This window comes from Narcine bancroftii, chromosome 9 (assembly GCF_036971445.1).
Source record: "Narcine bancroftii isolate sNarBan1 chromosome 9, sNarBan1.hap1, whole genome shotgun sequence".
Lineage (NCBI taxonomy): Eukaryota > Metazoa > Chordata > Chondrichthyes > Torpediniformes > Narcinidae > Narcine > Narcine bancroftii.
In genome coordinates, this window is record NC_091477.1 from 108,198,171 (window position 1) to 108,212,438 (window position 14,268).

The 14,268-nt window shown below is 44.9% G+C and overlaps 1 protein-coding gene across 1 annotated transcript; it reads right to left on the reverse strand.

Annotated features, from left to right (window-relative positions):
• Window positions 1–267: 267 nt before the first annotated feature.
• Window positions 268–8,348, reverse strand: ncbp2 (nuclear cap binding protein subunit 2). Its single transcript, XM_069897243.1, has 4 exons — window positions 8,193–8,348; window positions 2,633–2,819; window positions 2,257–2,390; window positions 268–567 (listed from the first exon to the last, which is right to left on the reverse strand). The coding sequence occupies exons 1-4, from the start codon at window positions 8,259–8,261 to the stop codon at window positions 469–471; spliced, it is 489 nt and encodes a 162-aa protein (XP_069753344.1). The 5' UTR covers window positions 8,262–8,348; the 3' UTR covers window positions 268–468.
• Window positions 8,349–14,268: the final 5,920 nt, after the last annotated feature.

Below are 14,268 nucleotides of genomic sequence, written 5' to 3' on the forward strand. Positions count from 1 at the left end.
TCAGGAAAGAGACAGAAGGGAAGGGAAGCAGAATTAATAACATGGCTGCACTCTTAAAGGTGCCCATGGTTCCTTGCTGCAGGATTCTATGACTAAACAACATAGAACAAGGAAAGATAATAGAAGCAAAATTGTAAGATCAGATTTGGATTTCTCTGGATCCATTTGCACCACTGACAATTTCCAAACTCTTAAATCTTGAGTGGACTTTAGTGTTTCTATCATTTTATAAGCACAGAGTTGTTGCAAAATATGGAGGGCAAACAATTCTACAAGGCCATCAGTAAGTTTTTATTAGGTTTGATTTCCACTTTACAATTTACTGAAGAAACTATTCTTCCAAGACAGACTTCAGAGCCTATTTAAAATAAAATGTTCAAAGCTATAGTCAGTGATTGCTTCAAAATCAGACTTCTAGGAAGAGAATAGCTTTGCTATCTCAAAATGTACAGGGAAAGTCATTATAAACTAGAATTTCTGCCTTGGTTCAGGAACTCTCTGCATCTGGGCCAGTTTTCCAAACCCACCTCTGCCCGCGTCATAATCTCTCCTGTATTCATCACGCACCTGAACAGAAGCAAATAGAGAATACAGTGTATTAAGTGATAGTGGCATTAAAACAAAAGCAAGGAAGAATTGTTACATTTAGTGAACTTTTCACATGTCAAATCTTAAAAATTGCAAAGATGCTCTTGTCCTGACCTGAAATATGGACAGGGAATTTCCAGCTACAGTTCCTGCCTTACCTGCCGAGTCCCTTCAGCCTTGTTCACTTGAGATTCTAGCATTAGCAGTTTTTAATCACTCCCAGGTCTTAAAACTACATTTGCCTGTTTCTTCCCACCAACCTTACTGTAGAAAATTAAAGATCAAAAACAAAATTGCTCAGCAGTCAGAGAACATGATACAAAACTGAAAACTACACTATCCACCTTGTTTAAATATAACTTTGTCAATGAAAACTGGTGTAAAGGGAATAATTTTGATCAGGAATGAGGCAGCCTATTTATCACAAGATCCCAAGGGAATGACATGTCTCCCTCTCCACATGTACTGCTTCAACGTTTTCAGCCCTCTTTGATTTCATGAATCTGCATTTTGTATAGTTTATAATACCAGTGTTTATAAATTACAGTCATATCCTGGCAACAAAGGATGAACTTTAGTGCCCTACAATGACAATAAGTTTTTTTCCTGTGTTTTTATTTTCTTTAAAATATAACAAAAAAACTTTTACACAAGTTATACTAATAACATAAATCAATTGTAAATTAACCTAGTTAGTACAACTTATTTTCTACATGAAAATTCTATATTACAATAATTAAACAATTAAATCATAGCATGTCCAAAAATGATATTAAATACAAAAATTATACAAATACACATAAAATTTCTTTATATTTTCTACTTCTCTGATGTGATCATGTTCTGTGATTATGATCCATAGTTTAAACCCCCTTTACTTATTTGTCTTAAGAAAAAAAGTGTATCCCTACTAATCTACTCCCTCTCTCTAAACAAGGTTATCTGTATCTATTTTATAAATATGAATTGAATAACGGCCCCCAGACACCAAACAGGGAATCCCTAGAGCATCCACACCACTTAAATCCTCAGTTTATGATAATAATCCATGAATGAGCCCCACATCTTATGACATTAAAGATCAAAAGTCTGAATTTGATATCTAATTTTTTCCCCCAAATTTAAATAAGACATGATGTTATGTAACCATTGAATGTGAACGTTCTACTTAATCAAAATTGCTCATCTAGCTATCAACGAAGCAAAAACTAGGAGAGAAACCAAATAAAACAATCAAAGGGCATGGTTCTAATTTAGTCTTAAGAATCATTGATGAAGTTTGGAAATTATCTTTCCAAGTATGTTCTAAGTTTGGATATTCCTAAAACACATGAATCAATGACGCTTCAAAAAAAAAAAAAATTATATATAAATACACTCATCACATAATAGATCCCTATCAGGATAAAAATGAGAATTTAACTTTACTTTCTGTGTACCATCTTCAATTTCAACAATGTCGTGCACAAAATTTAGACTTGTATTCCAATCCCTCTATTTGAATGCTCTATTCCAACCACACTCCCAATCGTTCTTAATCCTGGACTGTTTTTATTATTTTGCTGATAAACACCAAAATGCTCTTAACACAAGCTTGAAATTTTCATTTCATTATTAAAAAGAGGCTACAATTTCTCAGGATCACATAATAAAAAACGAACCACATACCTGACCACCGGATTTTCCTCGGCCAAACTGCCTACCTTCCTTGAAGCCAGTATCCCAATCTGTTCTAATAATGCGATCATCCAAACGCGTTCCATTAATAAATCTCATGCAGTGTTCAGCGTCTGCACGTGTGTCATATCCAATTAAATTAGTTAAGGATATGTCACCATTCAAACAAGAACTTGTCTTTAACAAGGGATACAGAAACAAGGCGAATTAGCGTTTCCTGATTTGCTATCATCTACTGAAGGACAGATAAAACTTGGTGCTAAATGCCTTTTTCCCGTTTCAATACAAAACATGCTGATGTCAATCTTGTATTTTACATGGTGGTTTATTCAGGAAAGAAATAAAGACAGGAACTTCATAGTGAAAAGATACTCCACAAAACAGAAGCCACACGACGTTTTCTTGATTTTATCCAGACCCATGATGATTCTTTTAACATCTCCACTTTTTGAAAAAAGTTCGTAGATCTGTTCCTCAGTTGTGTAGAATGACATATTCCCAACATAGAGGGTACAGCTATGCCTCAACAGTTTGATCTGTTCATATTGGCTTCCCTTCAAAACAAACAATACAATTTACATTTGGACACAGGAAACAAATATACATTCATAGATCTATGTCTAAAATAACAGTATCAGGAAAATAAATTCACAGTTTTGCTTCCCTTAAGATCAATAGTTTAAAACTAACTTCAGGTCAAACCCTTATGGCAAATCTCCCCTAATAAGTTGCCAAAAACTCATCACCTTTTAAGTGTCCCCATGAAATAAGGAAGAAGTCCTACCACTCACTTATAAATGGTTTCCTCAATCAGTTGTTCAGATTACACTGTCAAAAGTATTGAAATTTTCCTCCACTTTTTCCGCAGTTCCCAAATGAGTGGGCCAAAATGTAATTAATCGCCAACATTAACGTCAGGGACTGGAGCACATAATGCTCCAGGAAGTACAGCAATGTTGGGAGGCAAATCTTTTATCTGCCATTTTAAAATTAAATCCATCACAGATGAATGCACAAAATATAAGTGAGTAGATTCTGCAAAGTTCCAGGACAACTTGTGTACAATAAACCTCAAATAGCAATGTGATAATGAGCAAATAAATCTTCAAGAAATAAGAGCAAAATTAGGCCTTCTGCCATTAAGATCATGATTGTCCAGGCCATGAACTCAACTCCACCTTTTTTCCCCCCCATAACCCTTCATTCCCCTACGATGCAAAAATCAGTCAAATAGATTTAATGACGCAACTCCTACTGCTTCCTATTGGTAGAGAATTCTACAGATTTGCTACTTGAAAAAAATCTGTTCCATCCCAGATCTACTCCTTTGAATCTTGAGGTGATATCTCCTAGTTTAAATTTCACCTACAAGTGAAAATTACATTATACAACATGTAGGCAGGAAGTTATTAAGATCTCCCACTTCTGAAATCTATTCTATTAATATTGGCCAGATCACAATACAACAAAAAATATTATTCAAATATATGGGGCATTTTACATCTCTCAAATAGCAAATATGACTTAGTTCAACATTTCAACCAATGTAAGCCCCTCTAATTGTACAGCATTCCTTCAATATTACACTGGTATGTCAACATGTATTCCTGTCCTCAAGTCTCCAGGACGGAATGAGCAATTTCTGACATAGAAATAATCACAGAAAAGTTTCAGATCATCAATGCACCATTTTGGCTAATTAAGTCTGTACCTGGTCTACGCAAGTTCAATGCAGGTAGACTCCATGTCCCTGGGAAGTGAGAATGAACAAATAATTTTTGGGTGAAATAATTTTTGTTCAACCACGAGATATCCAAGTCACTGCCAAGCTCAGCGTTGATTATATACTCCTAATTGCTTTGAATCTTGAGGAGAGGATGATCACATTTGTGGGGAATAAGTATTGAATTATCTGGGGTCGGAGACAACCACAAATCTTATAATAAACATTCAAGGCTCGCAGTAGGAATCCTCTGATCAGGTTCTAAGCAGTGTTATTTGCTCTCGGATTACTTGTTGAGTATGGTTGATCAGAATATGGCCCACCTGGTCCAATGTTTGCAACTTGCCAGTCACCAGCAGATTGTTCAGGTGCCAGCCATTAGAAATTGGTAACTCACTCTTTAATTTTGTCTCCATCAGAAAATGGCCATTACTGTCAGAAATCATTTGGCTCATTTATTTCTGTTATCGTCTGACCTGGTGGCAATGTCCCAATCTTGCTATGAAGGAAAAAAAAAATCTAATTGCCACTTTTAACCTTCCATATATTTTGGCATACAAGATGACCTTCAGATAAGCCGGGTCCCTATTTTCAGCCTGAATTTCATGGTTTTATCATATCGGGCATACAAGACAACCCTCTCCCTCAATTTTGTGCACAGAACTTGCCAGAGACTGGCGTGCGAGCCGCCCAGTAACAACCTAAACTTTGTTACAACACCCCAATCGCCAATTAATAAATCTTTAAACTAAGCAAGTAAAAAAAACACTTCTAGTCAGGAAGATACCAAACAGAGCTGGGTCTAAGTCTTCAGCATCGGCTGCAGCCAGTCAATGACTGACTCCATTCTCAACATCAGGTGTAGTGCCGTCCGCTTTGAAGAAGTCGCCTTGCTGCTTGGTGCAGGAACCACAGCTATGTGTCGGCTTGGAGGATCTCGGGCTCTACAATTGTAAAATGTCTGGGTGTGTGATAGCAGGTGTGGGGAAATGCTTCAAGGGTCATCTTATACGCCAATTCTACATCAAGCATTTTTTTAGTTGAATTTAAGGTTTCATTTTCGTATCTGGTGTACAAGACTACCCTTGATTTTTGAGCACTTTTTAAGGGTCATCTTGTACACTGAAATATACAGTATTTGGTCTCAGTCAATCTACCAATCTCTTTTCTGATTCTGAAACATAACTTATCTTTACCAGCACTGATGAGGTCTCAGATCCAAAACATTAACAGCAAAATGTTTCCAACACTTCATTTGCATTAGAAACAGGAAACAATAGATCATTGACCCCCATGACCTTACTTCATCAATAAATAAGATCCAGTCATCAAGTCAAGTTTATTGTCATCAGATTGTACAAGAACAACTTGATGAAACAGTGTTTTCTGGTCATCGGTGCAAAACATGCAGGCACGCAACCGACCTAACACACATACAAACAATGCACATGAATGCCAGTATTCACATAAATTAATAGACATTGTTTCATGAATATGAGAGTTTTGGATGGTTACTGTGAGCAGCTCCTTTGGTCATTCAGCACTCTCACTGCCCTTGGGAAGAAGCCGTTTCTCAGCCTGGTTCTGAAACTTCTGTATCTCTTATCCGACGGGAGCAGCTGGAAGATGCTGCGTGGAAGGGATCCTCAATGATTTTGCACCCCCTGTTCAGACAACAATCCTGGTAGATCACATCACCAGTGATCCTTTCTCCCACACTGATGCAGTTGGATAGGTCACTCTTGATAGAGCTTCTATAAAAGGTTGACATAATGGTGCCCTGTAGCCTGTTGCATTTTCCTGACAAGTGAGATGTTGAGTGTCACAATAGGTCACTAGTTAAGTGACCTCTAAGTAACTTGGGGCTCTCCACTCTCTACTACAGGGTTGCTGATGTGCAATGGAGGGAGGGTGGTCATTATTGGTCCTGCTGAATCCACAATCACATCCTTAGTCTTGTCCATGTTGAGACTTGAGTTGACATTTTCCACATCTCTGTATTGCGACTTACTGTTGCTGAGGAGGTCAACTACTGTCGTGCCATCTGCAAACTGGATGACGCTGCTGGAGCTGGATCTGGCGATGCAGTCGTGGGTCAGTTGCGTGATCAGGTGCAGGCTGACCACACAGCACAATCATCGCTCTAGCTCCATTTTCCTGCCTACTCCCCATAGTCCTCAACAACTTGACGGTGTTAAAACCCCAATTTATACTATGCAGCAATTTGATACCCTTGCCGGGACGGCATCTGGTCACTCCCCTGACCTCCGTTCTGTTTCCCATACGGTTTTTAAAATGACCAACTTCCCGTTGAGATGCACCATTGGAGTCACAAAAAATGAAACTTTTTAAAAAATGTAACGTGCAGGGGTGTGAAAACGAGGCGAAAAAGGTCCGGAAATAACTTCCAGCTTGGCACCAAAAGCCCCAGGAACAGTGAAGGACTCGGCCACCAAAACTCTGAATTCCAAACGTTTTGTGACTTTTGGGAAAGAAGTTCATCATCACATCAAACTCAGCAGATCCTGCAGCATCCACAAGGGTTCTCTCCTCTCCCCTCCCCCCTCCCCTCCCCCCACCTCCCCTCCTCCCTCCGCCCCCTCCCCCCCACCTGCCCCCCCACCTCCCCTCTCCTCTCCCCTCCCCCCTCCCCTCCCCCCTCCCCCTCCTCTCCCCCCTCCCCCCTCCCCCTCCTCTCCCCCCTCCCCCTCCTCTCCCCCCTCCCCCTCCTCTCCCCCCTCCCCCTCCTCTCCCCCCTCCCCCTCCTCTCCCCCCTCCCCCTCCTCTCCCCCCTCCCCCTCCTCTCCCCCCTCCCCCTCCTCTCCCCCCTCTCCCCCTCCTCTCCCCCCTCTCCCCCCTCTCCCCTCCCCCTCCCCCCTCTCTCCCCCCTCCCCCCTCCCCCTCCCCCCTCTCCCCCTCCCCCCCCTCCCCCTCCCCCCCCTCTCCCCCCTCCCCCTCCTCTCCCCCTCCCCCTCCTCTCCCCCTCCCCCTCCTCTCCCCCTCCCCCTCCTCTCCCCCTCCCCCTCCTCTCCCCCCTCTTCCTCTCCTCTCCCCCTCTTCCTCTCCTCTCCCCCTCTTCCTCTCCTCTCCCCCTCTTCCTCTCCTCTCCCCCTCTTCCTCTCCTCTCCCCCTCTTCCTCTCCTCTCCCCCTCTTCCTCTCCTCTCCCCCTCTTCCTCTCCTCTCCCCCTCTTCCTCTCCTCTCCCCCTCTTCCTCTCCTCTCCCCCTCTTCCTCTCCTCTCCCCCTCTTCCTCTCCTCTCCCCCTCTTCCTCTCCTCTCCCCCTCTTCCTCTCCTCTCCCCCTCTTCCTCTCCTCTCCCCCTCTTCCTCTCCTCTCCCCCTCTTCCTCTCCTCTCCCCCTCTTCCTCTCCTCTCCCCCTCTTCCTCTCCTCTCCCCCTCTTCCTCTCCTCTCCCCCTCTTCCTCTCCTCTCCCCCTCTTCCTCTCCTCTCCCCCTCTTCCTCTCCTCTCCCCCTCTTCCTCTCCTCTCCCCCTCTTCCTCTCCTCTCCCCCTCTTCCTCTCCTCTCCCCCCTTCCTCTCCTCTCCCCCTCTTCCTCTCCTCTCCCCCTCTTCCTCTCCTCTCCCCCTCTTCCTCTCCTCTCCCCCTCTTCCTCTCCTCTCCCCCTCTTCCTCTCCTCTCCCCCTCTTCCTCTCCTCTCCCCCTCTTCCTCTCCTCTCCCCCTCTTCCTCTCCTCTCCCCCTCTTCCTCTCCTCTCCCCCTCTTCCTCTCCTCTCCCCCTCTTCCTCTCCTCTCCCCCTCTTCCTCTCCTCTCCCCCTCCCTCTCCTCTCCCCCTCCCTCTCCTCTCCCCCTCCCTCTCCTCTCCCCCTTCCTCTCCCCCTCCCTCTCCTCTCCCCCTCCCTCTCCTCTCCCCCTCCCTCTCCTCTCCCCCTCCCTCTCCTCACCCCCCTCCCTCTCCTCACCCCCCTCCCTCTCCTCACCCCCCTCCCTCTCCTCACCCCCCTCCCTCTCCTCACCCCCCTCCCTCTCCTCACCCCCCTCCCTCTCCTCACCCCCCTCCCTCTCCTCACCCCCCTTCCTCTCCTCACCCCCCTCCCTCTCCTCACCCCCGACTTCTTATGGATGCTGCGTGACCTACTTAAACGTCTCCAGCACATCTTTGCCTCTCCAGACTTCCTTGGTGAACCGTTAACCCCATCCCGAACGCTTGGGAGGGGGTTTGGGGGAGCATCGCGGACTCTTTACCCGAAAATGCTGGTCTCGGTAATCGCTCAGCTCCACGCGAGAATCGCTGTTGAGGGCGTTCAGCGACATTGATATGACTTCGGCCTCCAACGAGCCCAACTCCAGCACCGGGAACAATCCACCCAGCGGCCGGTCCAACGCCAAATGCGTCCGTGTGATCTCCCGCTCCCTGGTGCAGTCCCCACGTATTTATCCGCAGGCTTGGAGCCCTGTTAACGGAGTAATCACCCCTATCCTGAGAGATTCTCCTCTGCATTCGTTTATCCTGCTCGTGTGCACCGATTAGAAAAAAAAACAACCGACACCTGTTAAATTGAGATCAATAAGATTGAGATCAATAAGATTGAGAGAGTGCAGAGCTTTACTGGAATGTTATCCTGGCTTCAGTAACTGTTAAGATTTTAATTCCCTGGGGTGTGGAAGAATGAGATCGAGAACCATGAGGGGGGCAGAGTAAATGTGAGTAAGTGGGTGAGATCCAAACCAGAGGGCGAAAGGGGACAGGTTTCGGGTGATCTTCCTCAGTGGGAGAGTTGGAACGAGCTGCCAACTAAAGTGATGAATGTGAGCTCAACTTTAACATTTAAGAAGAACTTAGACAGGAGGGGCGCAGGTCCACTGGGGCTAGTGAGAACCCTCGTTCGGCGCGGATTAGAAGGGCCCGGTTTTGTTATGTCGATGAGTTAAATTGGAACCATTAAAGTGACGGAACCATCAAAGTGACGGACCCGGCGGCCGAGTGCTAACATGGTGGAAAGTGACGGAACCATTAAAGTGACGGACCCGGCGGCCGAGTGCTAACATGGTGAAAAGTGACGGAACCATTAAAGTGACGGACCCGGCGTCCGAGTGCTAACATGGTGGAAAGTGACGGAACCATTAAAGTGACGGACCCGGCGGCCGAGTGCTAACATGGTGGAAAGTGACGGAACCATTAAAGTGACGGACCCGGCGGCCGAGTGCTAACATGGTGGAAAGTGACGGAACCATTAAAGTGACGGACCCGGCGGCCGAGTGCTAACATGGTGGAAAGTGTCGGAACCATTAAAGTGACGGACCCGGTGGCCGAGTGCTAACATGGTGGAAAGTGACGGAACCATTAAAGTGACGGACCCTGCGTCCGAGTGCTAACATGGTGGAAAGTGACGGAACCATTAAAGTGACGGACCCGGCGGCCGAGTGCTAACATGGTGGAAAGTGACGGAACCATTAAAGTGACGGACCCGGCGGCCGAGTGCTAACATGGTGGAAAGTGTCGGAACCATTAAAGTGACGGACCCGGTGGCCGAGTGCTAACATGGTGGAAAGTGACGGAACCATTAAAGTGACGGACCCTGCGTCCGAGTGCTAACATGGTGGAAAGTGACGGAACCATTAAAGTGACTGACCCGGCGTCCGAGTGCTAACATGGTGGAAAGTGACGGAACCATTAAAGTGACGGACCCGGCGGCCGAGTGCTAACATGGTGGAAAGTGTCGGAACCATTACAGTGACGGACCCGGCGGCCGAGTGCTAACATGGTGGAAAGTGACGGAACCATTAAAGTGACGGACCCGGTGGCCGAGTGCTAACATGGTGGAAAGTGACGGAACCATTAAAGTGACGGACCCGGTGGCCGAGTGCTAACATGGTGGAAAGTGACGGAACCATTAAAGTGACGGACCCGGCGTCCGAGTGCTAACATGGTGGAAAGTGACGGAACCATTAAAGTGACGGACCCGGCGGCCGAGTGCTAACATGGTGGAAAGTGTCGGAACCATTACAGTGACGGACCCGGCGGCCGAGTGCTAACATGGTGGAAAGTGTCGGAACCATTAAAGTGACGGACCGGGCGGCCGAGTGCTAACGAGATGGAAAGTGACGAGAACCATTAAAGTGACGGACCCGGCGGCCGAGTGCTAACGTGGTGGAAAGTGACGGAACCATTAAAGTGACGGACCCGGTGGCCGAGTGCTAACATGGTGGAAAGTGACGGAACCATTAAAGTGACGGACCCGGTGGCCGAGTGCTAACATGGTGGAAAGTGACGGAACCATTAAAGTGACGGACCCGGCGTCCGAGTGCTAACATGGTGGAAAGTGACGGAACCATTAAAGTGACTGACCCGGCGTCCGAGTGCTAACATGGTGGAAAGTGACGGAACCATTAAAGTGACGGACCCGGCGGCCGAGTGCTAACATGGTGGAAAGTGTCGGAACCATTAAAGTGACGGACCGGGCGGCCGAGTGCTAACGTGATGGAAAGTGACGGAACCATTAAAGTGACGGACCCGGCGGCCGAGTGCTAACATGGTGGAAAGTGTCGGAACCATTAAAGTGACGGACCGGGCGGCCGAGTGCTAACGTGATGGAAAGTGACGGAACCATTAAAGTGACGGACCCGGCGGCCGAGGGCTAACGTGGTTGAGGTCCGGGGGCGACCATGGTCTTGCGGAGGCTGCTCTTCGTGCTGTTGAACAACCCCCAGTTGATCGAGAAGCTGTCGGAGAGTCGGCCGTTTCGACGGGCGGCTCAGGTCACGGTGTACGCCTACACGCGACTGCAGCTGAGCGGCCGGGAGGCGTTGGACCGGCGCCTCGGCGACCTGAGCCAGACGGCGGCCCGGCTGAAGCGCGCCCTGACCCGGGGGATCGCTGGGCAGAAGAAATAGAAACGGGCCTGGCGTCGCTCCCGGACCTGCAGCTGGAGCAGGATGATTGTGGGAAGGAGCTGTCCCGGGAGGGCGTTTGTCGCAGGTGGCGGCGTCCGGGCCTGATAATGCAGCCGAGAGTCGAATTGGGGACACGATCGAATCCCAGCCCAGGCCACATTATCCACCACCACTTTACTCAGAGACACGGAGGCCTCACAACTCGTTTTGCTGGAATTATTTCAAACCATAAATGATGACAACTTAAATTTACGCTGTAGAGCCCTTTCTCCGTTAAAGCATGAAATTGGAGCACGTCGTCGTAAACAAAAGCATGGAAACTCCCATTTACTTACCATGAACTCTAGAAATTCCACCGTTATCTAATTCATGCCCAGCCTTGGGCTGTGGAAAGAAGTGAAGCGGTCGGGAAGAATGTGCAAACTCGCACAGAGCCCCGGAATTAAACACGGGACAGTTGGAGCGGCCAGACAGTAAGTACTGGTCATGCCACTGAACTCCAATCAAGAGGCACGGACCAGTGAAAGTCTGGCCTTTTAGCACAGACAATTCTGGACAAAAGTGCAGATTTTCAGTGTTTGCAATTCCAGGGCCTTTGGTAATGGTGCACACATTTTAAATTCATATTGCAAGAGATTTCTTTTGTTGAGGGGAAATCAACATGGAGGTGGAGGATCATTTGTTTTTGTATAATGTCTTGAATAAAAACGGCCCCAGGCAACTCACAATATTCATCCGACCATTTCTTTATCTGGCTTATTCTTTGGGATTGAACCAGATAAACACATATTAGAGTGAATCATGAAAGGGTAAAAATCCAAAATCTTGGATGAAAACAATAGCATAAAAGAGGAAAGAACCTCAAGATATTATTTAGACACAAAGATGGGGTCCTGAAAATGATGTATAGTAATATTTATTATGATGCAGAGGAGTTTGTTTTGTCCGATGTTTCCCAGCAAAACCATCCCATCAGCTCATTTATCCTCATCCTATTTCCCTGGGGTCCTGCTATTTATCTATATCACTTATCTAATTCCTATTTTGACTTTTCTGACATTTACCTACATGAAGGGATAATTTACAGTAGCTGTTTAAATTACCCAGAGGAAACCCAGATGATTACTTTCAACTATACACCCATCTTAAATCTCTTGGTTCTTGTATTCCATTCAAAATTGTGCCTTCTCATTTTAGATGAGATACTATTTATTGTCATGTAATAAAACAGAAATATATTACACTGAAGATGCAGTGATTGAAGTAAAAACCCAATGCTGGAGAAACTTAGCAGGTTAAACAGCGTACTTTATAGAGTAAACATAAAGATACATAATCAACGTGCTCCATGGCAACCTTCTCTATAGAGACTGAACGCAGGCTGGGAGATAGCTTCACTGAGCATCTCTCATTTTCTAAAGATGTGTGGTAGATTAATTATTTTGTGTAAATTATCCTTTAATGTAGGAAAATGGCAAAAGACTCTTGATCTGCATCAATTATAGGGATCTCTCAGTAGCCACCCTTCATTTCTCCACCCCACTCCCACACCAACATGTCTATCCATGGCCTCGTCCTCTGCCAAACCAAAGCCACCCGTAAATTTGAGGAGCAACACATAATATTCAGTCTGTTACTCACCAACCTCTAACATCGACCTCCAGTTTCTGCTGGACTACTCCCCATTCTCCCTCTCTTCCCTATCCCTGTCTCCTTTTCTCCGGCTCTACACCCCTTCCCTCTTCATTCAGAGCTATGCCACTCCCTGTTTTCTCTTGTGCCCTCCTTCCTTTATTCATCCAATACCTCTTGCCAGTGTACCTCTTGCTGCCCCTCCCCCTACCATTTTATTCAGGCACATTTTGCTCAGCCTTGATGAAGGGCTCAGACTGAAACACTGATTATGTATCTTTATCTTGGCTCTATAAAGTATGTGTTTCTCCAGCATTGTTACAGATAGTGCTGAATTCAAATTCAAGTAGCTGGTGTTGAAATAGCATTAACCATTACACTAACCATCCTACCCTTCATATCTTTGTATGTTTATTAAGATTCTTTTCACAGTTCTCTGAATCTCCAAAGTTGTCACTTCCAAACTTATGGACAGCACCCTATTTAAAGGGCAAATGATTAAATTGTATTAACATAATTAACAAAAGCAATTCTTGTACCAACCCCTGATGTACTCCACTGCAAAAATGTTCTGTGCATGCCTCTATCATATATATTACAACATAGGAGACTACTCGGCTCATCATATCTATGCTGGCTTCCTTAAATTCTATTCCCCCTTGACTTCCATGATTGTAGCCTTGCACATAACCATTATCATCTGCTTTTTATTCTTTTGCCATCCCTACATGAAAGGATAATTTACACAAAACAATTAATCTAACAAACATCTTTAAAAAATGAAAGGAAACCTGAGAACCCAGAGAAAGCCTATGCTGTCACAGGGAGATTGCACAGATAACTCCTGAGGTTAAGATCAAACATCAAGCTGTGGCACCACGTCACAACTCTCTCACAAAAGGTCTGAAATAGAAGAGTGCTTGGGGTGTAAGGTGAATGGCTGGAAAATTTATGAATTATATATGGTTTCTGATGTTTCACCAATGGAGATTAGACTTGTTTTTACAATTTAAGGTGATTTTTTTTTAAATTGTAATGTTATAATAGGTTTTGTGATTCAATTCCTGTGGCCAATGTCCAAGAGTGATTCACACCTGAAATCCTGAATTATGTCAGATTCAATAAATATTCTGAAACTATTATTTCAATGGTAATAATAATCAAATTATTAATTAATAAACTATTAGACTAATAACACTGGGCAATTAAGATTTTTCTTCCTGATCATTTTTGGGTGAATTTTATGGACTTTGGGCTGCTGAGCACACACACACATAAAAAAGAACGCCTTAAGTTTTCCTATCACATTGATGTTTAGCTACAACCTATTTTTGTGATTTCTTGCATATTTTAAGTCTACTTCAAGGATACAAAACCACAAAGTGCAACATGTCACTGAAAATTCATTTTCCTCATTCGCACTTGGAACTTCTTTGTTGATCTTGATGTAGTCAGTGATAAACCTGGTAAAAGGTTTCACCAGGATATTGCGACCCTGAAAAAGCAGTATCAGGTTAACTGGAATTCATCAATGCTGGCCAACTATTGTTGGAGACGAGAGGCATCAGATGCTGAGTATAAATGAAAAATCAGTTGAATTGACACATTATGCGATTAAATGTGCTAAATTCATTAAATGTTCATTTAATGTTTCTCTTAACTTTCTACATGATACAGCAAATCTGAAATTATTTTTTGTGTTCAGATTGAATTTGTCTATCATATTGAATTTGTCTATCATAATCCCCTTTTTCTTTCCAGGAACTTTCAAAATTTTTTTTTTTAATTTGTTGTT